The sequence below is a fragment of the Macaca fascicularis genome, chromosome 3 (assembly GCF_037993035.2).
Source record: "Macaca fascicularis isolate 582-1 chromosome 3, T2T-MFA8v1.1".
NCBI classification, from domain to species: Eukaryota; Metazoa; Chordata; class Mammalia; order Primates; family Cercopithecidae; genus Macaca; species Macaca fascicularis.
The window spans coordinates 134,415,286-134,433,318 of record NC_088377.1 but is presented as its reverse complement, the minus strand read 5'-3'; the positions used below and the strand labels follow the sequence as shown (position 1 = coordinate 134,433,318).

The following is an 18,033-nucleotide window of genomic DNA, read 5'->3' as shown; positions in this document are numbered from 1 at the left end:
AGTTATGATCTCACAAGTCAAGGAATTCCCGGGGCTACCAGAAGCTAGAAAAGGCAAGAAGGGATATTTCCCTAAAGGCTTCAGAGAGAACATAGCCCTGTCAACACCTTGATTTCAGACTTCTGGCCTTTAGAACTCTGAGAGAATACTTTTCTGTCATTTGAAGCCATCCAGTGTGTGGCACTCTGTTGTAGGAGCCCTAAGAAATAAAACACTGATGATACCCTTAGCAGGAAAAACACCAAGGAGAAGAAATAAAAGAATTGACTGCGCTGAACCCCCTGACTCAGAACTCCAGACTGCCAACGTGGCAGCAGAGCTGTGTGTGGAAAGACACATGCATGGTAATGTACTGGACAAGAAAAGCAGGAGGACAGTGGCCTCAAAGGGAAACCAGAAGGCTAGTATCAATATAAGTGCCTTAAGTGATAGACCATTGCTGTCAAATGTGAGAAATATGTGAGCCTCACCTGTGAGTTTAAATGTTCTAAAGACCACATTTTATAATGTAAAAAGAAAGAAGTGAAATTTTAATATATTTTATTTAACCCAGTATACACAGATTATCATAATTTTGACATGTCATCAATATAAAAATTAACACTTTTTTTCATACCAACCAGGGCATACCAAAGTCAGTAGAAAACCCAGGAAATACTGCCTTTTACTGTGCCCTAGTTATTATTTTTATCCATTCTCAAGCATAAAAACTATATGGAACAGTGTCAACCAGAATATTGATTTCAAAAACATTTACTGCTAACCTAACACCCTAACAGCTATTATAATTTTTATACATTCCCTTCTAGTCTTTGTCCATATGCACAGTTCAATAAGGGCATATTACATATTTTCCTTTTTCCATAAGAGTGACTCTCATATTTTCCATGTTTCTACATATGTTTTATATTTTAAGATTATTTTGTATTTAAAAATCATACTTATATTTATCATAAAAATTTTAAATTTTAAAGAAAAATTTAAAAGTTGAAACCTAAAATTACTTATAACTTCATTACCTAGAAAAAAACACCATGTGCTGTGATGTTTCTTTTCACTTTATTTCAATGCATACATGTTTTTACATCACTGAGCTCTTATTATAGATAATTTTGTATCATGCTTTTATAAATTAACATTATTTCATAAGCACTTTTATAAATACTTCATAAACATGTTAACGACTGAAATAATATTTTATTATTCAGCTAAATTTAATTTGCATAATTCACCAACTCCCTCCCACTACAGGACTTACCTACTGTTGATTACACACCCATTTTAACCATTTGGTTTGTTTTTACCTTTAAGTAATATAATAGAAACTATAATAAACATTTTTTCTGTATTTTCAATATTTTTCTAAAAAGGAATACCAATAAAAGAGGTATTGGGTCAAATGAATATATTTTTAAATCAATATTCTGTGTTACTATTCTGATTTTGAAAGCAATGAGTGTCTATAAGGAATATTAAATACAGTAGACCAAATTTAAAAACAGAGTAATTCATACTTCACATAAACCTCCCATCTCCAAGGAATAGCCTTTTAACATTCTTTTTAGTATTTTTCTAGTGTATGCTTTTAAAATATATGCCTTAGATTTTACCATATAATCTACTTTATTTTCTGTTTTCTTTCATTTAGCATTGTCTTCTGATTTTTCTAATCATCATTCTATCAAAAATATTCCCCCATTGAGATAAACAGCAGTTCATTAATGGATACAAAAATACAGTTAAATACAAGAAATAAGATCTAGTGTTCAATATACAGTAGGGTGTAGTTAGTAGTAATTTTTTGTGTTATTCAAAACAGCTAGAAGAATTAGAATGTCCCCAACATTAAAAAGATCAATGTTTGAGATAGTATCCCATTATCCTTATGTGATCATTCCACATTGTATGCATATATCAAAATATCACATGTATCCCCAAAATATGTACAACTATTATGTATCTTTAGAAAACCACTAAAAATCCTTTGTACATCTAATTTTAACAACTTAACAATGTTATATAGTTATATCATAATTATATTTAACCATATCCCATTATTGAAAATTTGGTTTGTTTGCTCCTATTTTTCACTCTTATAAATAACTCTAAAATTAATATTTTTGTGCATAATTTTTCTTTACATCACACTGTTTCCTTGGTATAATCCCCATAAGTTGTATTTTTGGCTTGGAGAATAGGAACCTTCTAAATTTCTGAAACATTGCAAATTGTTTTCTGTACAACTTGCACATAATGATTGCATAATATTGCATTCCACTAGCATAATATAACTTTTGTAAACATTATCCTATTTCCGGATATTTCAATTATTACAATTTTTGTTGTTATAGATAAGGCCCAATGAACATCTTCATGAATAAAAAGTAACTTGTCTCCAACTTTGAATTTCTCTTAGGAAAAATTTTACCACATGAAGATTTACTTCTACATACCTGTTCTGTAACTGTGAAAATCAGACCAAGACTACATGAATCTCAAAGCACTCCAAATCATATAGTCAAGTTGGTCAAAGCACACTCACTTTAACTCCATGCCTGGGTAGGTGACTATCCCAGGAGACAGGCTGCCCCTGTGCCTCTCCATTTCACCTTTGTTCTTGTGAGTACTGCTCCTCACAAGGTTGGCTACTGCACTAGCCAGTCACAAAATATACATCACCTTTGAGTTTTTATGTTACTGTTTACTATTTCAACACTACACACTAATACCACACACTAATACTGCACAGATTTATAGGTTTCAGTTAATCATTGAACATTACTGAAAACTGAGAAAAATTTTAAAATAGACTCTCAGTAAATGAGTAAGCAAGTGGGTAAATCAACTATTTCCAGAGTTTAAGCTATGAGTAAGGTCTCTATAAGATCAAATTAAAATATCAGATAATCTTTACTAGTAAGTGAATACACACACACACACACACACATATTTTATAGAGTTATTCAATGCCCTTGCCTTCCCAATCTTACTTTTCCAATAGGTCTTAATTTCCTCAACTTAAAATTCAATTATAGGGCATTTTAGGAAAAAAAAAAAAACCTTCATGATCAGGTAACAGCTATTATATCTTATTCTTCTTCTCCCAGAGGACAATTTTTATTTATTTATTATTATTTTTTTGAGACGGAGTCTCGCTCTGTCACCCAGGCTAGAGTGCAGTGGCGCGATCTCTGCTCACTGCAAGCTCCGCCTCCTGGGTTCACACCATTCTCCTGACTCAGCCTCCCGAATAACTGGGATTACAGGCGCCCACCACCATGCCTGGCTATTTTTTTTGTATTTTTAGTAGAGACGGGGTTTCACCATGTTCACCAGGATGGTCTCGATCTCCTGACCTCATGATCTGCCAGCCTCAGCCTCCCAAAGTGCTGGGATTACAGGTGTGAGCCACCGCACCCGACCTCGACAAATTTTTTAAAGTGGGATTATTGGTCAATAAAGAAGATTATCTCACATTTAATATATAGATGCTTTGTCTTTTCCTCTTTCACTCATCTGTTTAACATTATTCAAAGATCTATTATTTGTCAATCTCTGTGCTCAGGTATACACCTCATTTCCTATGACTCAAGCCTTTTTTTGAATAGGTATTGATTTAAAACATATGTGTTAAAAAGCACACACATGTGTGTTTGCAATAAGTAAACATAATATAGAGAAAAGCAAGCAGATAAAAAATGCCAGTGAGGTGATAAGTAAAATGCATTTTAGTGTAAAGGACTGGTATATACAATACCTATCCCTAGCATCAAGTTTAAAGATACATACATTCATTCAACCATCACATACTGCAGAACACGTAAGTTCCAAGCCCTCTAAGCACTTAAAAGGTAAGAACAAATACAACTCAACAACTGTCCTGTAGAACTTTGCCACATTTTCAAAATGTCATTAGGTAGAATTCATATATACTTTGTAAATACAATCATAAACTTGACAGGCAAGGGGAATTTGAAGTCAGTTAACCCCTCACCAGGGCACAGTACTGAGCCAGACTAATCAAGACAGAAATCCCATCATGCTACTCTTTAAAATGGTAAAGAACATAGATTTCATCCCCCTCCTTGGTAAATCTATTCTGGCATTTATACCATAAAAAATGATCCTCAGTATCTACTTCAATATTACCTCCAAAAAATGCAAAATTAATAGTTTGTTCTTGTATGAACATCATCTGGCTGTGACACCACATTTACTATTTTTATGGTACAACCAGAAGATGGGCAAGTAGCCAAATGATAAGATTAAAGTTCCTCATACCCATACTTGGCATGTTTTAGAGAGCTGAGTTCAAGAATGAATGATGTCTCTATTGCTGAAATAGATCAAATAGGCTGATTTTGAACTTACCATTCATTCCGTCACACTTTGAATTCCCAACATTGAAGCAGGAAGTTTTCATGTTGCCAGGAAGGACATTCCACCATTTATATTCAAAGCCAAGTGCAGGCTCCGTTCCTGCTGGACATGGTCTACAATCTACAGGAGACGAGTAGGGTCAACAATTAAAATTAAACTGCAACTGGACAACTTCCTCTTTCTCTGTTCCAAACACTACTACATTACAATTAGCAGGGAGAGAAGTGGAAAAAAAGATGTTGGACTACCAGTTCCCTCAGGATGTAATAAGTTTTCAAAAGAAATCTGGAAAGAACAAAATTCTAGATATAGTATACATATATACATATACTTGACTAAAATGTAAAAGGAAAAGGACAGAAACAAAATCTTTAAAAATAATTTTTTCCTTCATGTCTGGGAGTAGCCATTAACACTTAATCACCCTCCATAAAAAGACTAATTATGAGACGAATTCAAGTTCTCCTGAATGTGACCTTAGAATCAGTTCCTCCACCTTATGAATAAAGAAAGATTTCACTCTTCCTATTGGTTATTCAACTTAACAGAATATTAATACCATTTATGAACTGATTAATTGAAATTCAAAATATTGACTATGTTGAGAAATGGTTGGGAGTTGAGGGCTTGAGGGGCTGGGAAAGTGCTGGGTTTATAAATAAGCCTGATTTAAATTGACAACTGCAAAATTGAAAGAGAAGGGTCTTTTCCAACCATTTTTAAATGTAGCCACTTTGCATCATCACATCAGTAAAAAAAGGAGTAGAGGGAAAGAAAATATTTTGCAAACATTTATACCTGCTGCAAAACTACTACAGATGACATTTTTAAATGTCATTCTCGATGATGAGCCAGATATTATCCACCATCCTACAGACAAGAAAATTGTGCTTCAAAAGGTTTAAACGACTTGGATAAATCACACTGTTGGTAGCATGGTGGATATAGATTCAAATCCAAGTCAATTTGACTTCAGAGTCCTTTCTATGCTACCTCTCAAAGGCTCTGGATAGTAAGCATACAACATGGCTATATTCAAGCCATCTATCTGCAACTAAAATATTACAGTTGACTGTAATTTTTGTCTACTAAAACTAAAGAAATTCTGTAACCACTTTCCATTAAAAAAAAAAGAATTCAGAAAATGGTCACAGTAGTTCAACAAGATCATTTTGCTAAAGGCCCAGTTATTGGACCAATTGACATCCTACCTTTGGTTCCATCTGAAAATGTTCCGGGAGGACAGGGATGGCAAGAAGATGATCCATTGTTATAAAATCCAGGGTTGCAAGGTGGACAATCCTTCTTCTCTCCAGAAGGGGGCAATCTAATAGCATCTGTGAGATCCTCCCGGCAGATTTTGGGCTCTATCCACTTGTACATTATTTGTGTCTACAAAAAAAAAAAGTCATATAACATACTTATAACAAAAAATCTTAAACTGGCAGCATAGGAAAAGTGCAAATGAATAGAAGGGCCAGCCGAAAGACGCTAAAACATCAGTGACAAAATGAGAGAAGAGAGAGAACTTTGGTGGGGAAATGACTGTTACTTCCAAATGTTTTTACCCTAAGCTATAGGTGGCCTTCCTTCATACATAGCATGTTCCTCATCATGAAATAACTGTTTAAAATATAGGTAACCTGCTTATCACCTTTACTCTTCTATCCATTCATTCCCTTTATTCCATAGCTGACATTAAGTTTCTATGCAGTAACTTGTTTTTATTCATTTTGAGACTTCCACTACCCTCTTCCTTTCCTCCAACAGCACATTTCATTATGCTTTGCACATAGCAATCATGAAAAGGTTATTTTTCAAAAAGAATACATCAAGATTCACATTTCAATCCTGTCAGTTCATAATATTGGTAGTGTTTCTCTGAGTCTCTTTCAATAACCTGATGTTAGACTACAAGAGCTGTAGCTAAAATATTTACCCCAGAGGCTTCCAGGTCCTGATTCATGTGCTCTGAACATCATGATTAAGATAGCCTCTGCCTTCAAGGAGAGCAGTCTTTTAAACTCTGCCCTTTTATTCTCTCACACACATGCATTCACCCCCACACAAAGCAAAATATATGAAAACAGCTGTAACTCAGCCAAACCCCAAAAGCCGATATTACCAAATTTTTATTCTCATTTTTAAACCAGAAATACCAAATGGGTTAGCCATTCCAAAACAAAATTGATATCTCAGTGGAGGAAAATAGAAAAGGTATTCTAAATGCAAAAATATAAATAAATCAACTATTTAATAACTAAATACGGCATTTTTAAAAGAGACTAAAAGTTCCTTTTCTTAAACACATAATCTGCTAAAAGTATTTTTTATCCTTTAAAACAACTTCTGCAATAGGAAATCTACTATTAAAGCTGGGGAACCAAAATAAAAGGCAATTGTCCATAGCTATTTCCAGTTAGTAGAAAATCACGTATAGTAACTCCTTTAGGCACCCAGTTTTATTCTCAAGTATTCTTATGGAAGAGTAGATTAACTTATCTGAAGAAAGATGCTTAAGAAAATGATTTAAAGTAAAAGTCTCAACATAATTATAAATAACATTTTTTCTTTTTACAACTCTATTTTTCCACATTCATTTTATGACTTGCATCATGAAACACTTTAGCCATCCACTTCACACACCTGCCTTTCTTACCATCTGTAAAATAATGGCTGTTCCTGCTAAGGACTCCTAAATAATTGGAAAAATACATTAGATACTATATCCATAGGGGCCCTCAACTCCCCTTAAGAAAAGCAATATAAAATTCAGAGAATCTAAGCAAATGAAACATCATCATACTGGGGAGATTACTTTCTTAAAATTCTGGTTTAAAAAGCATATAAAACAAATTTCAAATCCTACTTAATTCACTATCTTGATGATTTATTTTGACATTAATAAAAATGGATTGTGTTATGTGTGAGCTACTGCACTGTTGACAGTAGTTGGTTCCCATGTGGGAATCGGGGTGGTGCTGACACCCTGTACTAGGTAATCTTCTCAAATATTTTAAGAGGTACATATTACTATCCTCAAGTTTATAAATAAGGAAACACTCCAGATTAGAGCTCTTAATTTGCCCAAAAGTCAAACACAACTAATAATGGTAAAGTAACACCAGTCAACAAGAGTCAGTTTGATAAAGGTAAAAATAATAAAATATGCAAATATGTTTTGAGAAGTCAGCTAACCACATGACTTTCGATACGTGCAAACTAACTTCTTAAAAATTAAAAAATGTACACCACTTTAAGATACTTAAAAATGTAGAAACCAAATTTCAAATACTCTATAGTAAAAGTTTTATTTACAAAGCCTCTTGTTTCACATGGCAGATTGATTCTCTGCCTCTCTCTCTAATGGAGACAGATGTTTTCAAGTCTGGCTGACTAGGTAAAGATAATAATATTAATGATACTTAGAACCAGAGGGCTCTCAGTGCAGGTGAAAAATCAATAATCAATTCATTTTTTGGCAAGTTGAGATAAAATTATGAAATGTCTTATAAAACCAAAACCCTAATATAGCAAAATTTATCAGGTTATTATTAAGATCACAAAACAGACCCAGTACCTGTATTCACATATAGCATGAAAAAAATACATTTTAAAAATCACACACAGTTTAAGAATCAACTGGAAGCCGATTCTCATATAAAAACAGAACTCAAAACTGGGAGGACTAAAATTTAGGCAAATTTTGAGACTGGCTTTGTCCAAGGTTGTCTGATTTCTTACTTCAGTTGTCACTTCACAAATGTACTAAGTCTTTATACATTGGCTGAACTCATCAGGGCTAAATTACATGTGTTTTTTAGAAAGTCTACCAACTGACCCTAACCTAACTGCCTTGTGCTCCATGATGTTCTGGCTCAGGTGGTCTCAGCCAAGCAGGCAATTTCTTATCTCCCAGCCGGTCTCAAACCTTGATCTTTTCCAGTTGCAAGCCACTGGGCACTCATCATTTGTCTCTCTTGGAATTACCCACACCATGCTGCCAACTTGTATCTGACTCCTCCTTCAAAGCCATGCTCAGCATGTACAGTTGTGCTAAGTAGGTTGTCAGCCTGCCCAAATACATACCAGCATTCACCTACCTTCCTTTTCTATGAAGGCTTTGCTGCTTTTCTCTTTTCCCATGTGTTTACCTCCTTCCCCTCTGATATGTTTTAGATTTCTGTCCCCATGCAAGTCTTATGTTGAACTGTAATCCCCAATGTTGGAGGTAAGGCCTGTTGGGAGGTGATTAGATCATGGGGGCAGATTTCCCCCTTGCTGTTCTTGTAACAGTGAGTTCTCATGAGACCTGGTTTAAAAGTGTGTGGCACCTCCCCCTTCTCTCTCTTCCTCCTGCTCTGTCCATGTAAGACATGCCTGCTTCCCCTTCTACCATGATTATAAGTTTCCTGAGGTCTCCTCAGCCATGTTTCCTGTACAGCCTGCAGAATCATGAGCCAATTAAACTTCTTTTATTTATATGTTATCTGGTCTCAGGTACTTCTTTATAGCAGTGTGAGAATAGACTAATATATCCCTTAAATACTCAACAGCTTTGACCATCTTCTGCCTTTATGTGGAAGACACCATGGAAATTTAACATTTTACTGGCAGTTCAGGGCTTTAAGCAAGAAAATGTTCTAAAATTAAATTGTGGTGACTATACTAAAAACATGGAATTATTATACTCATTGAATGAATGAATGATATGGTATGAGAAGTATATCTCAATAAAGCTGCTTTTAAAAAAAGAGTGCTAAAAACAGACTATTCAAAAAATTTTATTTTAAACAATTCAGAAATCCCTAGTCTCTGAGAAATTCCATGTTCTCCCATCTTCCTAATTAAGAAACATAGGCTCTAAGTATATTTGACTTGCTTAAATCCTGTGCACAGAAAGGCAGATCTAAAAACTGAATCCCTTTACACCCTATTTTTAATATCCCCTACATATTTGTCCTGCTATATAATTTAGAAGTACTGTGTTACAGACATTGAGCATTTGGAATAATTTGCAACACTGAAGATCATTAAAAGGCAAATAAAATATCAGACATTTGAACACTAGCAAACTCTCTGTGATCTGGAGTTCACCTCTCCAGAGATGAAGAAGTTGTATAGCCTAATGCTTCCTTCTAAGAAGGCTCCCTTTTAAAATATCCTCCCTGCCAGGCACTCTTCGAGCATCAGCAGAAAGTTCCCTAATTGAAAAAACATGCCATTCCAGTATTGGGCAGCTCTGTTTGTTAGCACATCACTACATCCCACTGGAATTTACCTTCTCTAAGTTCACCTGAGTTCTTCTTTTCTAAAATTTCCCTTCAAATACTTGAAATACCCTATTAAGGAAATTCTCACTGAGTACCTACTATGCATAGGACAAAGTACTATGGGAGATTCAAGAATTAGGCAAACTGCTCTGAAAAAGGTTGTAGTCTAATAATGATAAGACAGATTCACAGCTATTATAATGTAAAAACTAAAAAACATGAAAGGGATACAAAGCACTACAGTTTGAAACAGACTATTTGAGTTAGAATTCCAGACCTAAGACCAGCTATGACCAGCTATGATCACAGGGAAGTTAGTTAACCTCATTAAGCCTCAGTTTTCTTATCTGAAAACTGGGTACAGGAATGTCTAAATTACACAGATGTTGAAAGAAATTAGAGGCAATGTTTGAATACACATACATATACACACACATGCACATATGAAGAGAGTACGTTCACAAATATGGAAATGATAGCTGCTCATGGTATTAACACTACCATTACTGTTACAATAATTACTGTCTCATCATCATCTTCTCCAAGAGAAACACAAAATGCCATGAGTGACCAAAGGAAAGATATCAAATGTCTGTAAGACAAGTAGGAAACATCACAAAGATGATCACAATTTTCCATCCTTTGCTGTTTTCCTTCTACCTGAAAAAATATTTCCAAATATTTCAGTCATACTTTATACAAAATATCCTGGCCACTGTCCTCTAGATTCTTCCCCTTTTGTCAAAATTTTCTCAAACTGTATGCCAAAGACAGAACACAGCACTCAAAATGTGATAATCACTCATTCATTTACTAATTCTCACTAATTCAATAGACGTTTCATTACCTTCTATGTGCTAGGTACTACACTAGGCTTAGAGATTTTTTTTTTAAATAAATAAGAACCAGTCCCTGTATACAGGAAGCTGAGAATCTGGTAAGGGAAACGATCAAGTATTTGTGATAAAGTGATCTTTTAATCTATAATCACTATGTAAGTATCAAGAAGGTATGTGCAAATTTCCATGGAAATTCTCAGTATACCAAGACAATCTCGCCAGACCTATTTATGATATTTAAGAGTATATGCTTTCTATGAACCTGTGCAAAATCATTCTCTTTTTATTCTGGTAACTGTGACCATCTTTTTTTCTTTGGGAACTGATCTGTGTGATGCTGAAAGGAACTGGGAATTACAGAGTTTGGCCTCCCCAGCTACAGGAATTTGCAGGTGAACTAAGACATGCAATCAGAGTATCCAACACTCCTGGAGAGAACGATTGATTGGCTTTGGGCTCATGATTCAAGTAAAGCCAGTCAGTCTTTTCTGAAGCTTCAGTCAGTGTTTGTAGTATCAAGAGCTGTGAGGATAATAATGGCTTGGGTGGAGATGACAGTGAGCATCTTGCAACACCGGAAAGGGCTTGCCTGAGAAGGAAATCAAATCGAGCCAAGAATATTAGCATTACACAGCAAGATAACAACTTAAAATAATTTGTTCTATATTGACTTCCCAGTTAAACGAGTCAACAGGCTCCTGCCTCCTCCCCTCTCTGTTCCTCAGTTTTACATTGGTTTGAGTCAGGGCTCCCATCCAATTTCTGAAACATATTTTTTAAATTCATTACTAGAGAATTTATAATTATCCCCAAGCACCCATTGAAAGGAAACATGTGAATCATGTCCCACAATAGGGGAGTGGCTGAGGGAGACAAACACCACACAGGTTACTCTGCCTCAGTGTAATACCCAAAATAAATAGAAACTTAAGTCTTTTCTGTCTACTAACTCCCAAACAAAAATAACCTTTTCCCCACTCCCTTTTGTAGTGGATATGAGACAACCTTTGTGGATATGATAAACAAATGAGAAACTTGCTGTTTTTAACCATGAACAGCTTAATTGAAAACTATTCTTTGTATTCTTGGGGGGGAAGAATTTTCCCCACTTTGAAATAGCTGTTGCATTTTTTATTTGGTGAGCTAGGTCTTTTAAAGCTTGGATTTCCCTGGAAATCTTCTTTGCAAGTAATTATTTTCTCTTTTCTCAATGCTTTTATATCTGAGAGTTTATTTCACACAAATAAATTTTGATTTTACTAATTTGAGCTCATTGTTCAAGCACACTGGAGTCTTTCTGAATCTTAATTTTATCATTCTAATCTTTATTGATTCACAAACTGATATACATATTCTTAATGTCTTTATGAAGTTAATGATTTTTAAATAAAATGTTGAAAACTCATCTGACTTATATTCTTCTTTGTATGAGTTACAGTATGTATAAATGACTTGCTATATTTATATTCCTATGGCAAATATATAAATATATCAAATATGTATTATACTGTACTCTAAGCTGATAATAATCATTTATCAAATCAAACATTTTATATATGATTCTTCAATCAGTCATGTATCTACTTAACCATATCATTTAGTCCACAATTCATCTTATCCATAAGGAAATCATGAGATGCTCTGTCAAATATCCTGCTAACATTCAACACATCTTCTCTTGATTAACTCTTGCCCAGTGTCACTGTTACCTGGTGTAATGCCTACATAACATAGCTGAATTTCCACCCTGCCCTACCTGTGTTTATCTTTAAGAAACAGGATGCCTGTGATAAAAAGTTCCCTTTGTAACCAGACCAGCTGAGACTGGTTAGAACCAAGATAGATGACCAAATGACTTAAAGGATCTCAGGTTTCATTATAATCTCACAATTTTATTTCCATACTAAGTGACACTTCCACCAGTGCTATGACAATGGCCAAAAGAAGCCATAAAAGGACAAAAAGGCAGGCAGCACTCTAGTTCCAGGAAGTTTACTGCCCATTTCTGGAAAACACATTAATATTCCTCCCCTTGCTTTTCATGTCCAATCACTTCATTAGAGAAATCCTATATTTTAACTCCCTCACCCCTCACTAACAGAGAAGTTGTGAACCATGCTCCTACTTCTCAGTTCATGACCCTCGAAAAAAGCCTACATTGCTTGACATTCACTTTCAGTTCCATGTATTTGTTTCATGACACTGAACAGGGAAAGACCCCATCTTCTAGGGGACTAGGTTTGTTGGGAAAATCACTGATCAGTATTCTTTTTAGTTCAAACATCAAACACTGAATTTGTATATGTGCTTGTGAGCACCTATATGAGTGTACCTCATTTTATGTAAGAAGTAGGCACTAATTTTTTTAAACAAAGCATACATAAAACTTTCAACTCACTACTTAATTTTGTAGTGAATGTTTACTGAGAAGTGAATATTCTTTTATTTATCTATGTTTTACATCTCTATTTTGCATATACTAAGTTTTAATTCAAGTAAGCCACATTTAGGAATCTTCATTTATTCACCACAGGGAATAATGTCATATAAAAATGTGTTGTCTCCTTGAGACTTTCATAACCTAACCATGGGCCAAGAACACCAAGTAATTATCCATGTTTGTTTACTTCTTTGCATCTGTATAGGGCCTTACACAACTTGATACGTAGTAAGTCCCACAGATATTTGGTGAGAGAATGCCTTACTCTATATATTAGAGGATTTAAATCCTTATATCTCTTCACCCAATTCAACCTGGTTTCCATGTTTTAAAATGGCTCTTTAAAGCCACCATTTAATTCAATGTTGCCAAATCCAATAGATACTTTTCAGCCCTCATCTAGGGTGATTGTGCAGGAGCATCAGCCTTCTTAACCACTCCAATCATGCAAATACTCTATGATAGTAACTCCCTTGGTTTCTCCCACTTCTCCAGCCATTTTCCTCAGGCACCATCCCTGTTCATCTCTCCTAGCTATGGCTGACTTCTAAGCCCACTCTATGATCTCCCTGAAAACTTTTACCCAACCCCAAGGCTTCAATTACCAGCTATTTGCTATAATTTTCAGATTCACATAGCTAGCTCAGATGTTCTACTAAGCTCCAGACTGATGTACATAATGGCCCTTTCAACATCTCCTCTTGCCCCATCTCATAACATGGTCAAAACTGTACTCACGGTCTTTCCCTCCTTGCCTCTAGACCTTCTCTCTAACCAAATAGTACCTCTACCAACCCACCTTTAATACTTTCCTCCCCCTCCATCTTATTAACCATCACATTTTGCGAACTTTACTTCCTATTTCTCTAATCCATACTCTTCTGTCTATTCCCTTTACTATCATTCACTTCCTTCTTCTCTCACCTGGAGAAGGGCATTATGAGACTTCTAAGTGTTCATTCTCTCTAGTCCCCTTCTAATCTTGTTTATAAAATACTGCCAAAGGGATCTATATGAAGTATAAATCCAATCACATTGCATCACTCTGATACCAAAAAACTTGCAGGGATTGCTAAATGCTCTTAGGATACAGGCCAAAATTCCTAATGTGGCCCTGTGAAACCATGCCTTTTCTAGCAATAGCTTATGTCATTAGCCGCACCTAATGCAATCCCTCGCCCACATCCCCACATTCTAGTCACACATTCTTTTAGTTCTTCAAATACAACATGTTCCTTCCCATGTCAGGTCTTCACCATCCCGCTCCTCTATCAAAAATGCTCTCCTTCCACGGCCTTGCCCAGTTTTTAATACAGCCCTGAGGCCTTCCCAGACTGGGTAAGAACCTCATAAAATTCAAACTTCTCTGCTGTAGCACTAATCCCAATTGGAAATAATAATTCATTTTCTATGACTGACTATTTATCTCTTCCTCTAGAGTCTAGACCAATGGTTCTCGAAATGCTGAGATTCTGGACCAGCAGAATCAGAATTACCTGGCACCGTCCTGGAAATGCAAATTTTCAGGCCTTCCTCCAGACCTACTAAATTAGAAAATCTGGGACAGGGCCTTCCAGGTATATTCGACATTAGGGCCTTCCACTAATATTCGACAGCCACTGCTCTACATCTATGGAGACATTTACGTTTTTCTTCTATCCTTAGCTCTGCCCTCCTTACCCAGTATTCTATAAATAACCAGTGCTCAGTAAAGATTTACTAAAAGTATGAATGAGCAAGCCATTCCATATTTTTCATGATGTTTATAAGAATCTCTTAATTAGAATAATTTCAATTACAAATTAAAATTTTCCTGAAAAACTTCCCCCACAGGCAGAAAGAAATTTAAGCAATCTATTTTAAACTAAGATTCAAAATAAATACAGAAAACTTGTGGTAACACTCCTATGTCATATCGATGGTAATGTTTGGAATCTATATGCCTCAATAGCTGATTTCCTTGTCAATCAACTTGATTCTCTCCAAGTAGGGCAAAATAAGACAAAGAGAACATAACAGGACAGACAGAACCAACATATAGTCATTGAACCACCTGAGAAACATCATTAAACAACTGGCAAATCACCAGGCTATTCTCAGCAAGAATTAAACATCTATTTATGTATTTATTTAAAGAGACAGGGTCTTGTTACACTGCCCAGGCTGGAGTACAGTGGCTATTCACAGGTGCCATCATAGCACACCGCAGCCTCAAATTCCTGGCCTCAAGCAATTCTCATGCCTCAACCTCCTAAGTAGCTGAGACTACAGGTGCATGCCACTTCACCCAGCTAAAATGCCATTTTAAAAGATGAAACCAGAACAAATGAAAATGTTACCCAAAAAATCTCAAATTCACATGTGCAATCTAAACTTCATTACATATATTATTTCACTAAGTCCCCATTGCTTTACTTTTGAAGCTAGAAACATTTATCTTGAAATATCTTAAATCACTTTTCTTTTAAAAAAATCATGCTAGCACATTGTTTTCTTCTATAACAAGAACATGTTCAAATTTCACTCAGACACAACAGAAAAATATAATTTATGTGTATATGTGTACACAGCATGCCCGTGTGTACACCCATATACACATATGTGTCTATGCAGCTGTGTGTATTCTGCATATTATACATTTAATATAAGGTCTTACATCCATTAGGCCCAGGTCAAATAGATTTTGTCATGCTACTTACTGCCATTATACTCATGGATGTAATTAACATAATAAATATACAGCTTTTTTTTTTTGTTTTGTTTTGTTTTTTGAGACGGAGTCTCGCTCTGTCGCCCAGGCTGGAGTGCAGTGGCGCGATCTCGGCTCACTGCAAGCTCCGCCTCCCGGGTTCACGCCATTCTCCTGGCTCAGCCTCCCGAGTAGCTGGGACTACAGGCGCCCGCCACCTCGCCCGGCTAGTTTTTTGTATTTTTTAGTAGAGACGGGGTTTCACTGTGTTAGCCAGGATGGTCTCGATCTCCTGACCTCGTGATCCGCCCGTCTCGGCCTCCCAAAGTGCTGGGATTACAGGCTTGAGCCACCATGCCCGGCCAAATATACAGCTTTTGTATATTTTCATTGTAGATTAGACAAGATCCTATTATACATTAGATCCCATTCCTTTAAGCCTCAGTAACACTGAACTGATTATTATATTAAATAAACTAAATTTACTTTTGCCTTACTTATTAATAAGGCAAGTTTAAGAAAAGTTTACCTAAACAAACATAATGGAAATTACTTTTCAATTCACCTTAATGGTACCTCTCTGCATGTATTTTCTAAAAAAACAGCCCTTACTTGGCATCATGATAGGACTATCAGGACCTTACTTTACAACTCCTTGTCAGTTAACAGCTGTTAGTTTGAGTTACTGTTCTTACTGAAAGTAATAGTTGTACTTCTTATCGTTACAATTTGCCACTAATTTAAACTAGAATGTACTTGCTCTTAACCATTCCAAATAATATTCCTTAAAGAAAACTTAAGGACCTAAGGTAAGATAAATAGTAATATAACAATCTAGATTAGAATCTAGGGATGCAAAAATAAGAGAAGAAAGTAATAAATTTCCTGACATCTATATGTGCTTTCCAAACTAAGTCAAGAAAATAAATGTCATTATTTCAAAGATGCAAACATAAAGAAGCAACGATCCGTAGCAGCCACTTTGTTTTTGTTTTGTTTTGTTTTGTTTTGTTTTGTTTTTTGAGACGGAGTCTTGCTCTGTCGCCCAGGCTGGAGTGCAGTGGCGCAATCTCGGCTCATTGCAAGCTCCGCCTCCTGGGTTTACGCCATTCTCCTGCCTCAGCCTCCTGAGTAGCTGGGACTACAGGCGCCCGCCACCGCGCCCGGCTAATTTTTTGTATTTTTAGTAGAGACGGGGTTTCACCGTGGTCTCGATCTCCTGACCTTGTGATCCGCCCGCCTCGGCCTCCCAAAGTGCTGGGATTACAGGCGTGAGCCACCGCGCCCGGCCGTAGCAGCCACTTTGATCTCAGATTCCCCTCACTGACACAGGCTGGTGTAGGCTAATTCTTTAATTAAGAGGACAGCAGGTCAACTGCAGAGCTCATGTGTGCATTTTTCCTCTGGCTATGTGCCGTTTATATGGTACTTACTTTGCATTTTCTCATTGCAATTACACAGTAATCTGCCATAACCGAATAGCCCATGGCTGCATGGTTTTTACTGACAAAACCTACTGAGTAACCAAATAATTAAAGAGAAGTTATAAGAACTTTCCATCCTGTGAGTCACACTACACATTTTAAGGCTGTGCTCTCTCATGTTATTACTTCTGGAAAAAATATAACTGTTAACAGTAGCAGTCATTTACTGAGCACTATGCGCCAGGCACTGGGTTAGGAACTTTACATTAAATATCTTGAATGTTCTTATAGCAGCTTTATAAAGTAGGTCCCCAATATCATCCCTATTACACAAATAAAAAAATTGAGACCTAGAGACATCAAATAAGTTACCCCCAGGACTTAATTGTATATTTGAAATTCAAAGCCAGGAAGGCAGACTTCAAACCCTAAACTCTAAAATTTCTTCTTTACACTTACATACGTGTGTCATAAATCTCTCTCATGAACAAATTAGAGTCTGCTCAAATTGGAAAGAAGGTTGCAAAAATATGGGATGGAGTTGACGCAACACTGCTGGTACCTTTCCCTCTTCATCACATGGAGTATGGATCTGGAAATAGTCTTTTGTGGTACAGGGAGGGCGCTCTGTACACTCACTGGATCCTTCCTCTGCAACATAAAAAAAAGCGTTTCAGAAATGGGTCAATTATTTTGCGTCTAAGAAAAGGCAAAAAGCAAAAAGAAAAAGCAAACTAAAAAGTACAAATAACCTTACCAGGGTAATTTAGGTAGAACTACCTAGGTGTAAAGAAAATAAATGTCTACATTTTTATTTTCCCTAGAGCAATAAGTGTTTCTATGATACACACGGAGTAGTATATCACAGTTTTTCCCAGAAGATATTAGATTTCTTCCATCATCGCTGTATATTGGAAATTTGGAACAAATCAAAAGTTTCTACGTATGTCTCTACACCAACAAATCATGTAAAAGTATAAACATTTTT

General features: G+C 35.9%; 1 protein-coding gene across 4 annotated transcripts in view; it reads right to left on the bottom strand.

Annotated features, from left to right (window-relative positions):
* ELAPOR2 (endosome-lysosome associated apoptosis and autophagy regulator family member 2) overlaps positions 1–18,033 on the bottom strand; it is a 177,123-nt gene that overhangs the window by 42,652 nt on the left and 116,438 nt on the right. For all 4 annotated transcript variants that reach the window (XM_005550345.4, XM_005550346.5, XM_005550348.5 and 1 more), the window contains 3 exons: positions 17,608–17,696; positions 5,592–5,772; positions 4,372–4,500 (listed from right to left, as the gene is read on the bottom strand). In XM_005550345.4, coding sequence (XP_005550402.3) covers positions 4,372–4,500; positions 5,592–5,772; positions 17,608–17,696 — 399 coding nt within the window. The remainder of the gene's footprint in view (positions 1–4,371; positions 4,501–5,591; positions 5,773–17,607; positions 17,697–18,033) is intronic.